Source organism: Eptatretus burgeri, chromosome 13 (assembly GCF_056783735.1).
Source record: "Eptatretus burgeri isolate ZD-2024b chromosome 13, Ebu_testis_v1, whole genome shotgun sequence".
Lineage (NCBI taxonomy): Eukaryota > Metazoa > Chordata > Myxini > Myxiniformes > Myxinidae > Eptatretus > Eptatretus burgeri.
In genome coordinates, this window is record NC_140973.1 from 70,560,866 (window position 1) to 70,574,137 (window position 13,272).

Sequence of the window (13,272 nt, forward strand, 5' to 3'; positions counted from 1 at the left end):
GCTGCATATGAACAAATAAATAAATAAATAGCTCTGGCTTTCAGCAATATGCAAGCCAAGGCTCAACATTAATGGTTGCCCAGGGCAACTTCATTATCGTTTCTTGAACATTCATTGAGGGAAGAGTCTTCCTGCCAAAAGACAGGATGCTAAAGGGGATTCTCATGTTTATCTGCTTCTACGAACACTGCCAGCTCTCTCCCATTTCATAGCTATCGGCATGTGTAATTATCCATTTGTTGCAGTGAAAGGTATTCACAAAAAGAGTGAAAAAATAATTGGGGGGGGGGGCAACAAAAATTTTGAAATGGCAACCTTTATATGCAGGGCAACCCACCAAAAAGGTGAGCGTTGAGCACTGTGTAAACACTCTGACTTAATATAAAAGTCTATTCCATTTTGTACAAACAGTAAACTTTATATGATATCAGTTTGCACAAACAATACCAAAAACTTCAGGCATGGAATCAAATTAGTTCATGCAAATATGATGGATGTACATACCTCGTTAAAGCGTTACAGAGGACCTTGCAACATTTCACAGCCTTGACACCAACAAAAGAACACTTCATAACTGGTTTCTTCACGACCTCATGGTACGAATCCAAAGATATTCGAGTCACAAAAAAAAACAAAAAAAAACAGGGAATTTTCACCAGAAACCCATGGATCAATCTGTAGCCAATTTCAGTTCAGCCCTTTCTTCGCAAGCCACAGGTATGTTGTCAGCACGATGCCAGCCTGACGTGGAGTGCATGTCGTCCTTTCCAGCACCATGTGCCAGGGGGGTGCGGCGCAGAACAAACACCCCAGTGTGCAACCCTCCCACATTGGCCCAGGCAATGTTTACCTTCTTCCACAGGTGATTCACTAAGCTCAGAGTCTGAGAAAAAGAAAATTCACATTTCGCAGCACGTACAGAAGAAAGAGTTCAGAGTTTGCGATGCATAAGTGTTTACACCATTCTTATTTGGCGATTTAAGCATACTACCTTAACCATGCACTTCTTGTCATGGGTGAGGAGAACAGCACGCCCCGTGCCCGGCCTGCACACTCGGGCCATCTCTTGGAGGCAAGAGGGGTACAACTCCCAGTTTCGTTTCTTCGAGCCTATTCTGAAAGGGACAGCAAATGTACAAAATAAAACTCAAGAATGAAAATAAATGACTAAATAAAACATGAGGAAATAATGAAAGTAATTGGTACGTCGCACGACTTGGCTAAATTAAGCAACTACAATATATATATATATATATATATATATATATATATATATATATATATATATTATTAAACATCTGGAATTATTTATTTATTACCTCTGCCACTTTATGTTTTCACCTTTGTCTGTCTATCTGTTTGTCTGTGAGCAGGATATCTCAAAAAGTTGTGGACGGATTCAGACAAAATTTGGTGGACAGATTGGGTATGTGACAAGGATGAAATGATTAGATTTTGGGGAAGAATAATTGATTCAATTTTGGATCCAGATAAGATATTTTTTTCATTTTTCAAGTGATTCTTCACCATTGAGAGATAAGGCCAAAAACGATATGTAGCATGATATTGTTACGTTTGAGGGGGGGGGGGGGTATGCATTCAAAGGGTAATTAGGATGTTTAATTAGGTATGCCATGCTGTTCGAGTTTACCAGGATCTCGATGTAATAAGTAGCAATTCAGTGGTGATAAGTTGTCTAGTAAATGTTCATTTCTTCAAGGGGGAAATGCTAATTGCCACATAATTAGATAGGGACACGGGATAGGGTAAGTGTGTCTGCGTAAACCCCTTTTAGTAGTCCCTGGAGGCTGGCCGTGACATCACAGAACAGGGCTGCGGATGGCTCCGCCCCGTGATCACGATTGGCGGAAGGCGACGGCGGTGGGCCAATAAAACGGCTCGATTGGAAGTGACGAGGACGGGAGGATAAAAAGGTTCTGTTCGGGGTCGAAAAGGAAGAGGAAGAAGATCGGGACAAAAGATAGTGTTTTTTTGGTGTGGAGGCTGTTGCGCGGGAAGCGTACTTGTTGTTGTGCTGATTCGATCGTGTTCTTCATCGTGTCTTGGAGCCTTGCTGAGCCTCGTGCCTCACCTTGGTTGGCTCTGGGGTTCTGCTGACTCGAAGTACGGGGTCGAACGGCGGGCGGACCTGCCTCCCTCTCCTGCTCGCAATTTGGCGCCAGAACTGGTTCCCTGGCGGCTGTGAGCAGACTTGGGCCAAGACCAGGAGGTCGACAGCACCACGGTTTCTCCTGCCCCCCTGACGAGAGCAAGGCCAGCTCGTCCGACGCCAATCCAGGGACAGTTGCGTCCACACCACGGTCCAGCCTGACCACCAGAAATAACTACATTGTGTGTGTGTGTGTGTGTGTGTGTGTGTGTGTGTGTGTGTGTGTGTGTGTGTGTGTGTGTGTACTTGGCGCCTGAGAGGGTTTGAGATCTGTATATTCATTGGAATTGTCTGTGTTTTCCCCACGCCCGATCCCACACCATCCCGTCGAATCGCCCCGGATCCCTCTTCTTGCCGAGTCTTGTTATTTCTGGTTAATAATAAAAACAAATAAACATCATCAACTCAGTGAAAAGTGACTCGTGCCACCTTCCTCGTCCCGTTTGCGGTAGAGCGATTAGAACCGCCATGTTTGGGTTATAAATAAATAAACCGCCTCCATCGTTTCGGCTCATTCTACGTTGGCGGGACTGTTCAAGTCCCGTGGACGTCACAATATCCAGTATTGATTTTGCAAAAAGATGTGGATGGATTCTGACAAAACGAAGTGGATGAGTTGGGTAGGTGACAACAACAAGCTGATTCGAGTTTGGTTCAAGTCTGGCCCATCAGTGGGTTTCAAAACGGAAATTCTTCAGCCTGGCAGAGGTATGCACTCAACAGAGTGCCATTCTAGTTTATTTATGTACACATGGTCGAGGCCCATGAAGCGCGAGAGCAGAATTTACTCCCAAAACGTTTGGAAGGATGTCAACCGAGAACAATTTCATTTCGATCAAGAACCTAAATTCGAGTTGATCTACTAAGATGTCAAAATATAAACTTACCTACAAATGTCATAATCAAATGCGAAGCAGAAAGTCGGTACAACTTTTTCACGTAGGGATGGCAAGGACACTCCATATGTTGAATACAACACAAATCCTAAAAAAAAAAAAAAAAATGTACCAAGATAAAGCTTATAAACTCACAAGGTATCTCCTAGTTGTCTGCAGAGGATTTCACATGCAACAACACTCATGAAGCTTTTGGACAGCGTTTCTCAACCGGGAGCCCGTGGCCCCCCAAGGAGGCCATCGGCCTTCGACCGGGGGGCCATGAGCGGACGCCGAAAAACTGCGATTCAGAATGCAGAAGCTTGTAATGTACAATTAAGGTGACGAGTCTCTGGTCATAGTGTCAAAGTAAAAAGGGTAGATGAGTTTAACCACGATTTTAAAAGAGAAGGCGGAGCCCACAGAGCATTCATAGTAAACCAATGTTTACAAAAACGTTAGAATTTTGTTTTTTTCAATTTTTTTCTCAGATGTCGAAGGTTCGAAAATGGAATGACAGCTATGTCAAGTTTGGATTCACGAATGTCAGTCGAGATGGCGTGGACTGCGCACAATGTCTGCACTGCTCGGTCGTGATGTCAAATGCGTCACTACGTCCTTCCAAACTTTCAAACCATCGCGACAAGATGCATCCCGGAAGGAAGGAAGATAATATCGACGCTCTGTCTGCGAAACGATCATGATATGACCGTGAAGCGACACTTCCCAAATTTGGATTCCGGCCAGAAGAAAAACCTGCTCTGCAATCCATCTACGAAGTGGCATACCGAATTGCGAAGTGCAAGAAGCCGCACACTATTGCTGAGGACCTTATCAAGCCATGTACAGAGAAAATGGTGGAATTGATGATCGGACTAGAGGCGAAAAAAGAAGATCCAGCAAGTTTCGCTCTCTAATGACACGATCCGACGACGGATTGACGACATGGCCGTTGATGTGTGCCATGAAGTTTGCTCCGAAATCAAACAAAGCACGCTCCAGGCTAGCCTTCAATTAAACGCGTCTACCGACACCGCCCTGGAGAGCCAGTTGATCGCCTTCGCTCGCTACGAGAGAAAGGGAAAGATGAAGGAAGAGTTCTTGTTCTGCAATACCCTACCAACCACAACAACAGCGGCAGATATCAAAGCTATTGTGGACTCTTTTTTTTTTTGAAGCTAATGGACTCGGTTGGCAGAATTTCAAGCACATTTGTACTGATGGTGCCCCAGCGATGGTCGGCGTCAGAGGAGGGTTCGTCACGCTTGTGAAGAACGAATGGCCCCATGTGACGTCCTCCCACTGTTCGCTACACCGATACGCTCTTGCGTCAAATACTCTTCCGCCTCATTTGCTGGAAGTCATGGACGTCGTGGTCAAAGTGATCAACTTCATTCGTGCGAAGGCCAAAAATCATCGGCTCTTCCAACTCCTGGCCAACGAAATGGGAGCGGAACATGTTGGACTTCTGTTCCACACCAAAGTCCGTTGGCTATCGAGGGGGTAATGCCTCTCTCGGCTGTATGAACTCCGGGTTGAGGTGGAAATCTTCCTGCGAGACAACGAAAACAACCTCCATGTCCACTTCGACAATGAAGAGTTCGTCATGATGCTCGCCTACCTGGCCGATATATTCGGCCGACTCAACGAAATGAACCAGTCCTTGCAAGGCCATGATGTGACAGTCAGTGAAGTTCAAGACAAGCTTGCCGGACTGTCTGCTAGAATGGAAGTCTGGCAGGCACGAATCAAGGCCGGGTCCACAGCCTCGTTTCCTTTCTTGGACGAGCACCTGCAGACGCAGAGGATTGAGCTTCCCGTCGGCATCAAAGATTGCATCACTAGACATCTCGACAATCTCTCCGCTGAGTTCAAATCGTATTTCGACGATGCACCGTTGGATGTTCTGTGGCACAAAGACCCGTTTAACACCAAAATTGAACCTACTGAAGATGAAGCAGAGGAGCTGGCAGAGTTGAAGGTTTCAAAAGCAATGAAGCTGGTCTTCAGCAACAAAGAAGACCACTCCACCTTCTGGTTGTCTGTTCAGGATGCGTATCCACTACTCAGCAAGAAGGCATCCGTAATGTTCATTCAATTCGCCACAACATATCTTTGCGAATCAGGATTTTCTGACCTTGCGACCATTAAAACGAAGTCCAGAAACCGTCTTGACGTTGGGAACGATATTCGCCTTGCTGTGTCCAAGACGGAGCCGGACATAAGAGGCCTCGTCAGACAAGCCCAACAGCAAGTGTCTCATTGATTGTATTGCTTAGAAAAATGTTTACTTTGATTTATCTTTTAAGACTGAGTAAATAAATTTCATAAAACGAAATCTGCATCTTTTATTGAAGGGCAAGGGACCACAAATGTTAAGCGACTCGGTAGGGGGGGCATGGGGCATCAAAGGTTGAGAAACGCTGCTTTTGGTTAACATAGCCAAGTACCATCTGGCAAACCCTGCAATCTACTTTCTTAACAACCCTCTTGAAGAAGTTCAGTGACTCAATCATTTGGGTCTCATTATCAGCCATGATCCTTCTTGAGCAAAGGACAATTCCAAGTTGTCCTCCAAAGTCAGTTGCCAACTGGGTATCCTGCATCGTGCAAAGTCCTTTCTTGGCACAACTGAACTCTTATCCACCTACAAGGCCTTCATCCACAGATTGGAGTACTGCTCTCCCCTTTGCGGTGGCATCCCTGCCTCGCACCTTGCTCAGCTTGACACTGCAGAAACCAAGTCCTTCAAAATCATTGGAATCTCCTGGAATGAAACCAAATCCATAGGCCTATCACTTTCACATTGCATACAGATCGCTGGTCTCCGTATTCTACCATCTCCTTTCTGGTCTTGCACCCTCTCGTTCCACTGTTCCTTTTGTTCTGTTGCGCCCTGATCCATTCGATGTTCTTGATCCTCCACGAGCCTCGACTTTGTATACAAATAAAAAAGAACTTTTTTGTACCAAATGAATAAAAATTAGTATACCAATACCTTGACTATAAAATAAAGGAAAACGTTAAAATTTTGTGATATGGGGACTTTTAGTGTTTATTCAAACAAATTCACTGCACATTGAAGATCAGGTCAGGTAGGTTTACATTGAAGACCTTGTTTTATGTTCTCTGCAATTTGGGGCCATTTGTGGTTTCATTAATTTTCAAATTAATCTCTCAGTCAAATCTTTACTTTCACTGTTACTTCGAGGTCGCCAGTTTGTAATTCTTGTTTTCCATCGACTCTCCATTCTTCTGGTCACATTTCCAGCCCAGTTCCATTTCAGTTTTTAGATCCTCGTGGAGGATCTCTAAGTCTTACTCACGTTGTTGTTCTTGTGGACTTTTTTGTTTCACAGCCTTCAGTTTTCATCGAAACTTCCTGAAACTTGGCGTATATATGTAAAAATACCCTGCGCAGACAGTAACCATCTCCGATTTTGAAAATTCCTCCAAGAAAAAAGTTATGACGTCAAAATATCTCCGCTAATGGAAAAAAATCGCCTAAAAAATTATCTCCGAAACTAGGCAAGCTTTTTGAATTCTGTTTGTGGGAATCGAACAGGGCATTAGCAGAGATGAATTACCGCACAAATGATACATCACTATGACGTCATATCAATTTTTATGACATCATTCCTATTTTTCAACATTTCTTGTTTCACAACCCAGAGTTTTCATCGGATCTTCGTGAAACTTGCCATGTATATGCAGAAAGCCCACGCGCAGGCAGTTACCATCTCCGATTTTGGAAATTCTTCCGAGAAAAAAAGTTGACGTCATAATATCGCCGCTAATGGAAATCGCCTATACCGTTATCTCCGAAACTAGGCAAGCTGTTTGAATTTTGTTTGCGGGAATCAAGCCGGGCATTAGCACAGATAATTTATCGCAAACCTGATACATCACAATGAGGTAATATTCGTTTTTATGACGTCATCATTAAGAGGACGAGGATCTTAACTCATTTGAGCTTGTTTAATAAATGGTTTCCCATTATGTTGTTGAATCTTTTTATATCACTGCAGCTTTCCTTCGCTCTCTGCATGGTGAACAATTTCTTACTCCGTCTTTGTCAGAGATGATATTTCACTGCCAAATGTCATTGCTATTATTACTCATTAATTGTATGACCATTTTTTCAAACAAAGGGCATTTAATTTTCATGACCTTTTCAAAACTCTATCTCTTCACTTCTTCATAACAATGCGTTTACCTTTTTTATGAGTTGGTCCAAGTAAAGGCAATAAATGCTTTCTTCCATTTTGCATCCATATGAATAGCAAGTCCAGTCTTATTAAAAGGTCATAATTACAATACACAATACTTAAAACATATTGTTGTAGATTTCCGCCCGTTCGGCGTGCGGATGACCGCCTTAGCCCAATTGTGGCCGCGCGCACCCACCGAACGCGCAATCTAGTCGTAGCTTCCGGATCAACGCCGAAACCAAGCTACGGGTGTTTTTATTACACCATAAACCAGCCAACTATTCTGTCCACGCGCTACAGGGTCAATCGCCGAATTGTCGATATACCTAACTATTCGCGCGGACAAAAATGCCAGGAGTTTATACCTCGAAGGGGCCTGCACGAAAACGAGCCGCTTAAGCAGCTCGTTCCATATGCGATTGCCGAGCGGTTTTATATCGCCAAGTCCCGTCGGAGCAGATGTACGTTTTATCGGCTTGATAATCAGCCAGCTAATTTCCCGAACGCATCATCATGGCAGTTAATGGAGAAAGGGATGCAACGAGCGGGTTGAATTCAACAATGGGGACATTTATTTTAAATGCACAAATGCAATGAATGGGGGAATGGGACAGGACACGAGCAAAAAGCCTACAGCCGATGTGTATTTATTATGTACATGCACTTACACAATTCACCACTTAAGGACAAGGCGCCACAGACTTTCATGCAAAACCCAAGAAAGAACAGGCTCGTAAGCCTTTATTATTTCTCAGAGCCGGGATGACAGAAGGGGCTCCGAGAGGCTGGGGCAGGTTACCTGGCCACCCCTGGCGGCTCGATGGGCTCTTGTTCGGCGACCCTCGGTGTCTTTGCCCGGACCCCGAGCTCCGACTGGCTCCCTTGGTCGTCCGGCCTTCACTGTGGCCTGGCTTAGCCAACAACGCGCTGGAGGAGTGAACGGGTCTTGACCCCAGCTTCCTGGTTGCGCCGTCGAACCTTCCAGCGAACCAACTGCCCGCACTCCAACACTCCGAACTCTCCAGCTCTCAACGGGGCATCTCTCCACTCCAAACTCCCACTGACTCCGAACGCCCCACACCAACTGCCTTTTCGGCCAGCGAACGTGGCTTTTTATCGCCCCCAAGGGGAGGGGCCGCCGTGGGCTTTTTCACCCGAAATCAGCGCCCTCCCCCTTTTCACCTTTGAACCTTCACCCAGGCTGGATCCGCCCCCTTCACTTCCGATGGTAAGGCCTTTTTGATCCGTTCTTGCCGTCAAACACGGCCGTGTTGGAAATCGCCGTCAAACGCGGCCGTGGGTTGTCGTTGTTGTGATGATGTGTTTGTTTTAAAATAAAGATAGAAAAGAATAATGGCTAACTCAAAGATTCACAGCCCGGCACACGAACAAATCCCGTTATACATCGGTGGGGAATTCTAACCTGGAACACAAGATTGATTCGCTAAGATTGATGTGATGCTCGAAGACCACCAAGACTTATGCTTTTCAAAATGCCCGAATCACATTATTGTGGAAATGACTCCGAGGGGTTAATAATCCTTAGTGTAGAACAGTTACCCTACCATTAATTTGCAATTGGTCACTGGCTTTGACACCAATACAAGTTTTTATTACGGGCCCTAAGTATCAAAAAACTACATATATCGAACAAGCAGTTTTGAATGGAGAACCTCACCACCGTTAGAGCATTTAAATTGTATCAGATGTGGCAATAAATGTGAATTGTTGCTCCCCAGTTGACCACAGAAGACACCATTTGCATTTTTGCTTCCTCCACCCCCACCCCATTTAGAACGCCATGTGGGTATGGGCAACTTGCTAGTTTTCTTACTGAATGTTTAGAACAAGTGTAAAGTAATTAAATGTGATATTAGATATGCATCGCTTATGTAATAGAGACGTCCAACGCATCCTCAGGTGTGTAACATTTTCAACATTTTTGACCTTTCATTTATTGTCCTAGCCTTTGGAACCTGTCCTTTATGGCGTTTAATTTGGCCGAGGCGCTATCTGGCAGGAAAGGTCACAGTGTTACTATCCCTCTAAGCAGTCTAAGGCATCCTGCAGACCAGCGGTGGCCCTCTGCCATCATATGGGACCATCGGGCCAATAGTGAGTGAGTGGGGAGGGCGTAGCACACCATCGGTGACGCTCAGACTCGAGGCTATAAAGGGTGGAGGTGACTCAGGAAAAGAGGAGTTCTTCCTGACCTTAGCGATGGCTGCAGCACCAGAATGTTCGAGCACACGGCCGAATCACGCCCCTCTCTCCTTGACAGTGGCATAGAACGTGCGCTTTGGTGAGGGCTACCAGGACTGTGCAATCTTATGGGTCCATCCTGCATGCTTTGGCCCACGCTCTCTTCTCGTCTTGTCATATATATATATATATATATATATATATATATATATATATATATATATATATATATATATATATATATATATATATATATATATATATATATATATATATATATATATATATATCTCATGCAATAATCGATTGGGCCTGATAAAGACAGTTTATTTAAGGATCTGCCATTCTTTTGTGGATTTGAATCCTGGTAGAGGGTAAAGTGGGTTCATTTTACAAACTGATTGTATTTCTGATTGTTTTCTTCTGTTCCCTCCCCGTGCCATTTATTTTAAATACACTTGGTTTCGGGTGAATTCTGGCTGTGGTGGTGGCTTCATGTGGTGGCTTCTAAAAGACCCGTGAAGGGGATCAATTGGTTGCATGGTCTCTGCACCATCAGATAACCGTGTCACATTCCCTTATGTTTGTTAGGCCTAATTAGATAAAGGCATGTGACACCTATCGGGGTGACGCTCATCAGATATGGGAACCCCATTCTGCATGGGAACAAAGTTTGGGATGCAATTCTGGCAGGGGGTTTTTCAAAATGGTTGACCATTGTGGTCGCTTTGACGCGATCTGCGGGCTTATACCAGATGGCTGCAACAATATAAAAATAAAAATAACTCTGTCATTTGGGCTTTGGCATACAAGCAGGAGGCATCATAACAACAAGTCGCCAATGGACCCACGTGATGATCATTTCTATTAAACAAATAAATAATCAAATTGTGCAAACATACCACCATAGAAAACACACCTACCTCTTCCCAAAAGGCATGTCCGTGATGCAGACATCAACTGAACCAGTTTTAAGTGGCAACCGAGAAGCATCCCAGTGAATAACGTCTACTGGGAGCACCTGGTTCCTGACGAGAAAATGTAAAATAAAATGAAATCAATCAAATAAAGACAACAAATATTGGGTTATAATACCAAAAAATGTATTTACTCTTTGGATGTTCCCAATGACATCATAATATTTGGCTATAACTGTGTGCAAGACAGCAAGATATTTATAGACATCAAGTGAGAAAGCAGGAGGGGTAGGACCAGCTTAATATCACCAATAAATGACGTGCTTCACAATGCCCCCCTCTCCTCGTTTACACCACTCTTAAATCTCAATCCCTCCCTCCCCTCTCATCCCCATTCCAAGTAACCCACCTGTCCATGTCCAGGTGCTGTCTGCTCAAAATGTCAACATTATTCTTCGATCGATCAGTTGCCATCGGAAAGTTGTCACCAGCAATGTGGAAGCACCAAGGCCACTCCAAGCCACCCTAATTGTGGGAAAGTTAAAAGGCTCATGAAAGAAAAACTAATGTCTGACTACTCCTGTACATACTCTTCCAAAATCCTGACTTTGCTGTGAATACCTCGACTGAAATTGCCCCCGTCCCGCACATAGGATCAATGACGACATCAGCTGGTTCAAGATTGCACATTCTGTGCACACAAGGGGTTAAAAAGCACACAATGTGTTACTTTTGTAGCCTAATTTTCTGTCTTTACATGGATCATCATATTCTTACTTTCAACAAATCAATTTGACAGGTCAAATAGGAAACATGGACTTGGAGTAGGGGGGAGCAGGAGGGGATAATTTATATAAGATTAAAAATATATATATATATAGAAATATATATATATATATACATATATACATACATATATACATACATATATATATATATATATATATATATATATATATATATATATATATATATATATATATATATATATATATATATATATCAAAACAAAAATACTTTAGACCCTCAAATCCCTCATTCCACCTTTAAAACGTGCAACTCTGAAGGTTACAACATACAACTAATGGAGAGAAGTCGTGTGGGATTCTTGAACAGGGAACACTTACCGGAGCATCCCGTAGGCCAATGTGGAGCGCAACGTTGTGGGGCCAAAATGAGTGATGTTTCTCCGGTGCAAACTCTCCTCCGTCAGCGCAATGCCGACACACATCTCTTTCTCACGGATATTCAACAAGATCTAACCGACATCAAAGGTGGGGGGGGGATTCAAAACAGTTTTCTTACATTGTTTAGTTCACAAATCGATGATTGGAAGTTCCAAAACCAACTGTTCTGGAATTTCAACGTAAGCCAACCCAACTAAGAGTCATGGTTTCTTGCCAGAAAACCCAATAATTGCGTTAGTTGATCTTCGTATCTGAAATCGGCCATTCCCAGAAACATACTAAACCACCTGATTGATTTTTACGTAAAGTGCAGAATATGATGCCCAGACAGTTTCAACCACATTCCAAGGAGTGCAACCTGGTGTCAAGGAACCTCGAAGAAGACCAGACCACTTGCTTCCCAGAGTACAGGCAGGAATTTTGTATTTGTTCAGTGTGACGGCAATAACTCACCCACTCTTCATCAAGACACCATGGCATCTTTCACATCTACCAACTAAAGCTAGCAGACGTGACACCTGCTTGAACATCTATTTGATTGACAGCACACATACTGATGCCTCACCCGACATGCAAAATACCAGGATAAGAGCTTATAGCTGGGTCAGGATTCATACCAAGGCTAGACAGCTCAGAGGGGTTTGTGTGTACCTCTGGCTATCCTGTCTGCTCAATCCACTGATTGGAGTCCTGCAACACCCTCAACATATTGTTTCGGTTCTGTGAAACAGTCACTCCCCAAAGCAATGGCACACAACAAAGAGCATTTCCCAAGACTGTTGTTGCATTAGTATTCGTTCAAGATAGCCCTTCCCTTACGTGTAGTGAGTTTATGGGACAACATGGATTGCGTAGGCTTTAGGTCGTGTTTTTCTTTCCATTCCTTACATTATTTTGCTTTGCTGTACCACGACCTTTCTTCACACATGCATGCACACCAAAGACCACAGCAACAGAGGCAAGTCATTTGCATACGCACGCCATTTCACATTCAAATTGCGTGCCATTATCCAACAGACATTATCCAACCGTGCCAACATTATTTTTCGTCTGCAGCCTGATGGAGTACTGCTCTTCCCTGGAGCTGGTGCTCCTGCCTCTCACCTTTCTCGGCTTCACGCCGTGGAAACCAAGGCATTTAGGATCATTGGTATCTCCCGCGGTAAGGCCGACTCATTGGGCCTCTCACTCTCTCACCACAGGGAGGTCGGTGGTCTTTCTGTCTTCTCCAGTCTCCTCTCCGGTCTCACCCCTCCTGCTCTATCTGTGATATGCCCCCCCTCCCAATATTTCTGCAGGACTTTCAAGGTCCGCCAACAACCCCCTTCTGGTAATATTACCAAAATCACGAATCACTGTTCACCTTCACTCTTTCATTCCTCGCATTTGGAATTTACTCCCACACTCTCTTCAATCCCATTCTTCCCTCCAGGCCTTCTAAACAGCTGTTCACCACCACCTCTTATCTCCCCCTATCCAAAACCACAATCTTTTCTACCCGTTAATCCACCCCACACCCACCTCCTTCAAATACCCTGCTTTCCTTCCTGAAAGTCCCTGTGGTGTCCATCTTGTATACCCCGTGATCCCCGCCCCATCCCTCTCCCTTCCGCAGATCTCCTAATGTCTGTTCCCCACTGTTTTATTGTTCCCTCTCGCACCCCTCTTGTCTCATGCCCCCCTTGCTGTGTGTTGTGCATTAGCTCTCAT

The 13,272-nt window shown here is 44.2% G+C and overlaps 1 protein-coding gene across 5 annotated transcripts in view; it reads right to left on the bottom strand.

Annotated features, from left to right (window-relative positions):
- Positions 1-397: 397 nt before the first annotated feature.
- THUMPD3 (THUMP domain 3 tRNA guanosine methyltransferase) overlaps positions 398-13,272 on the bottom strand; it is a 30,816-nt gene continuing 17,941 nt past the window's right edge. For all 5 annotated transcript variants that reach the window (XM_085852923.1, XM_085852924.1, XM_085852921.1 and 2 more), the window contains exons 7-12: positions 11,503-11,633; positions 10,997-11,066; positions 10,785-10,900; positions 10,382-10,486; positions 992-1,115; positions 398-883 (exon numbers count right to left, since the gene is read on the bottom strand). In XM_085852923.1, coding sequence (XP_085709049.1) covers positions 671-883; positions 992-1,115; positions 10,382-10,486; positions 10,785-10,900; positions 10,997-11,066; positions 11,503-11,633 — 759 coding nt within the window. In that variant the 3' untranslated portion in view covers positions 398-670. The remainder of the gene's footprint in view (positions 884-991; positions 1,116-10,381; positions 10,487-10,784; positions 10,901-10,996; positions 11,067-11,502; positions 11,634-13,272) is intronic.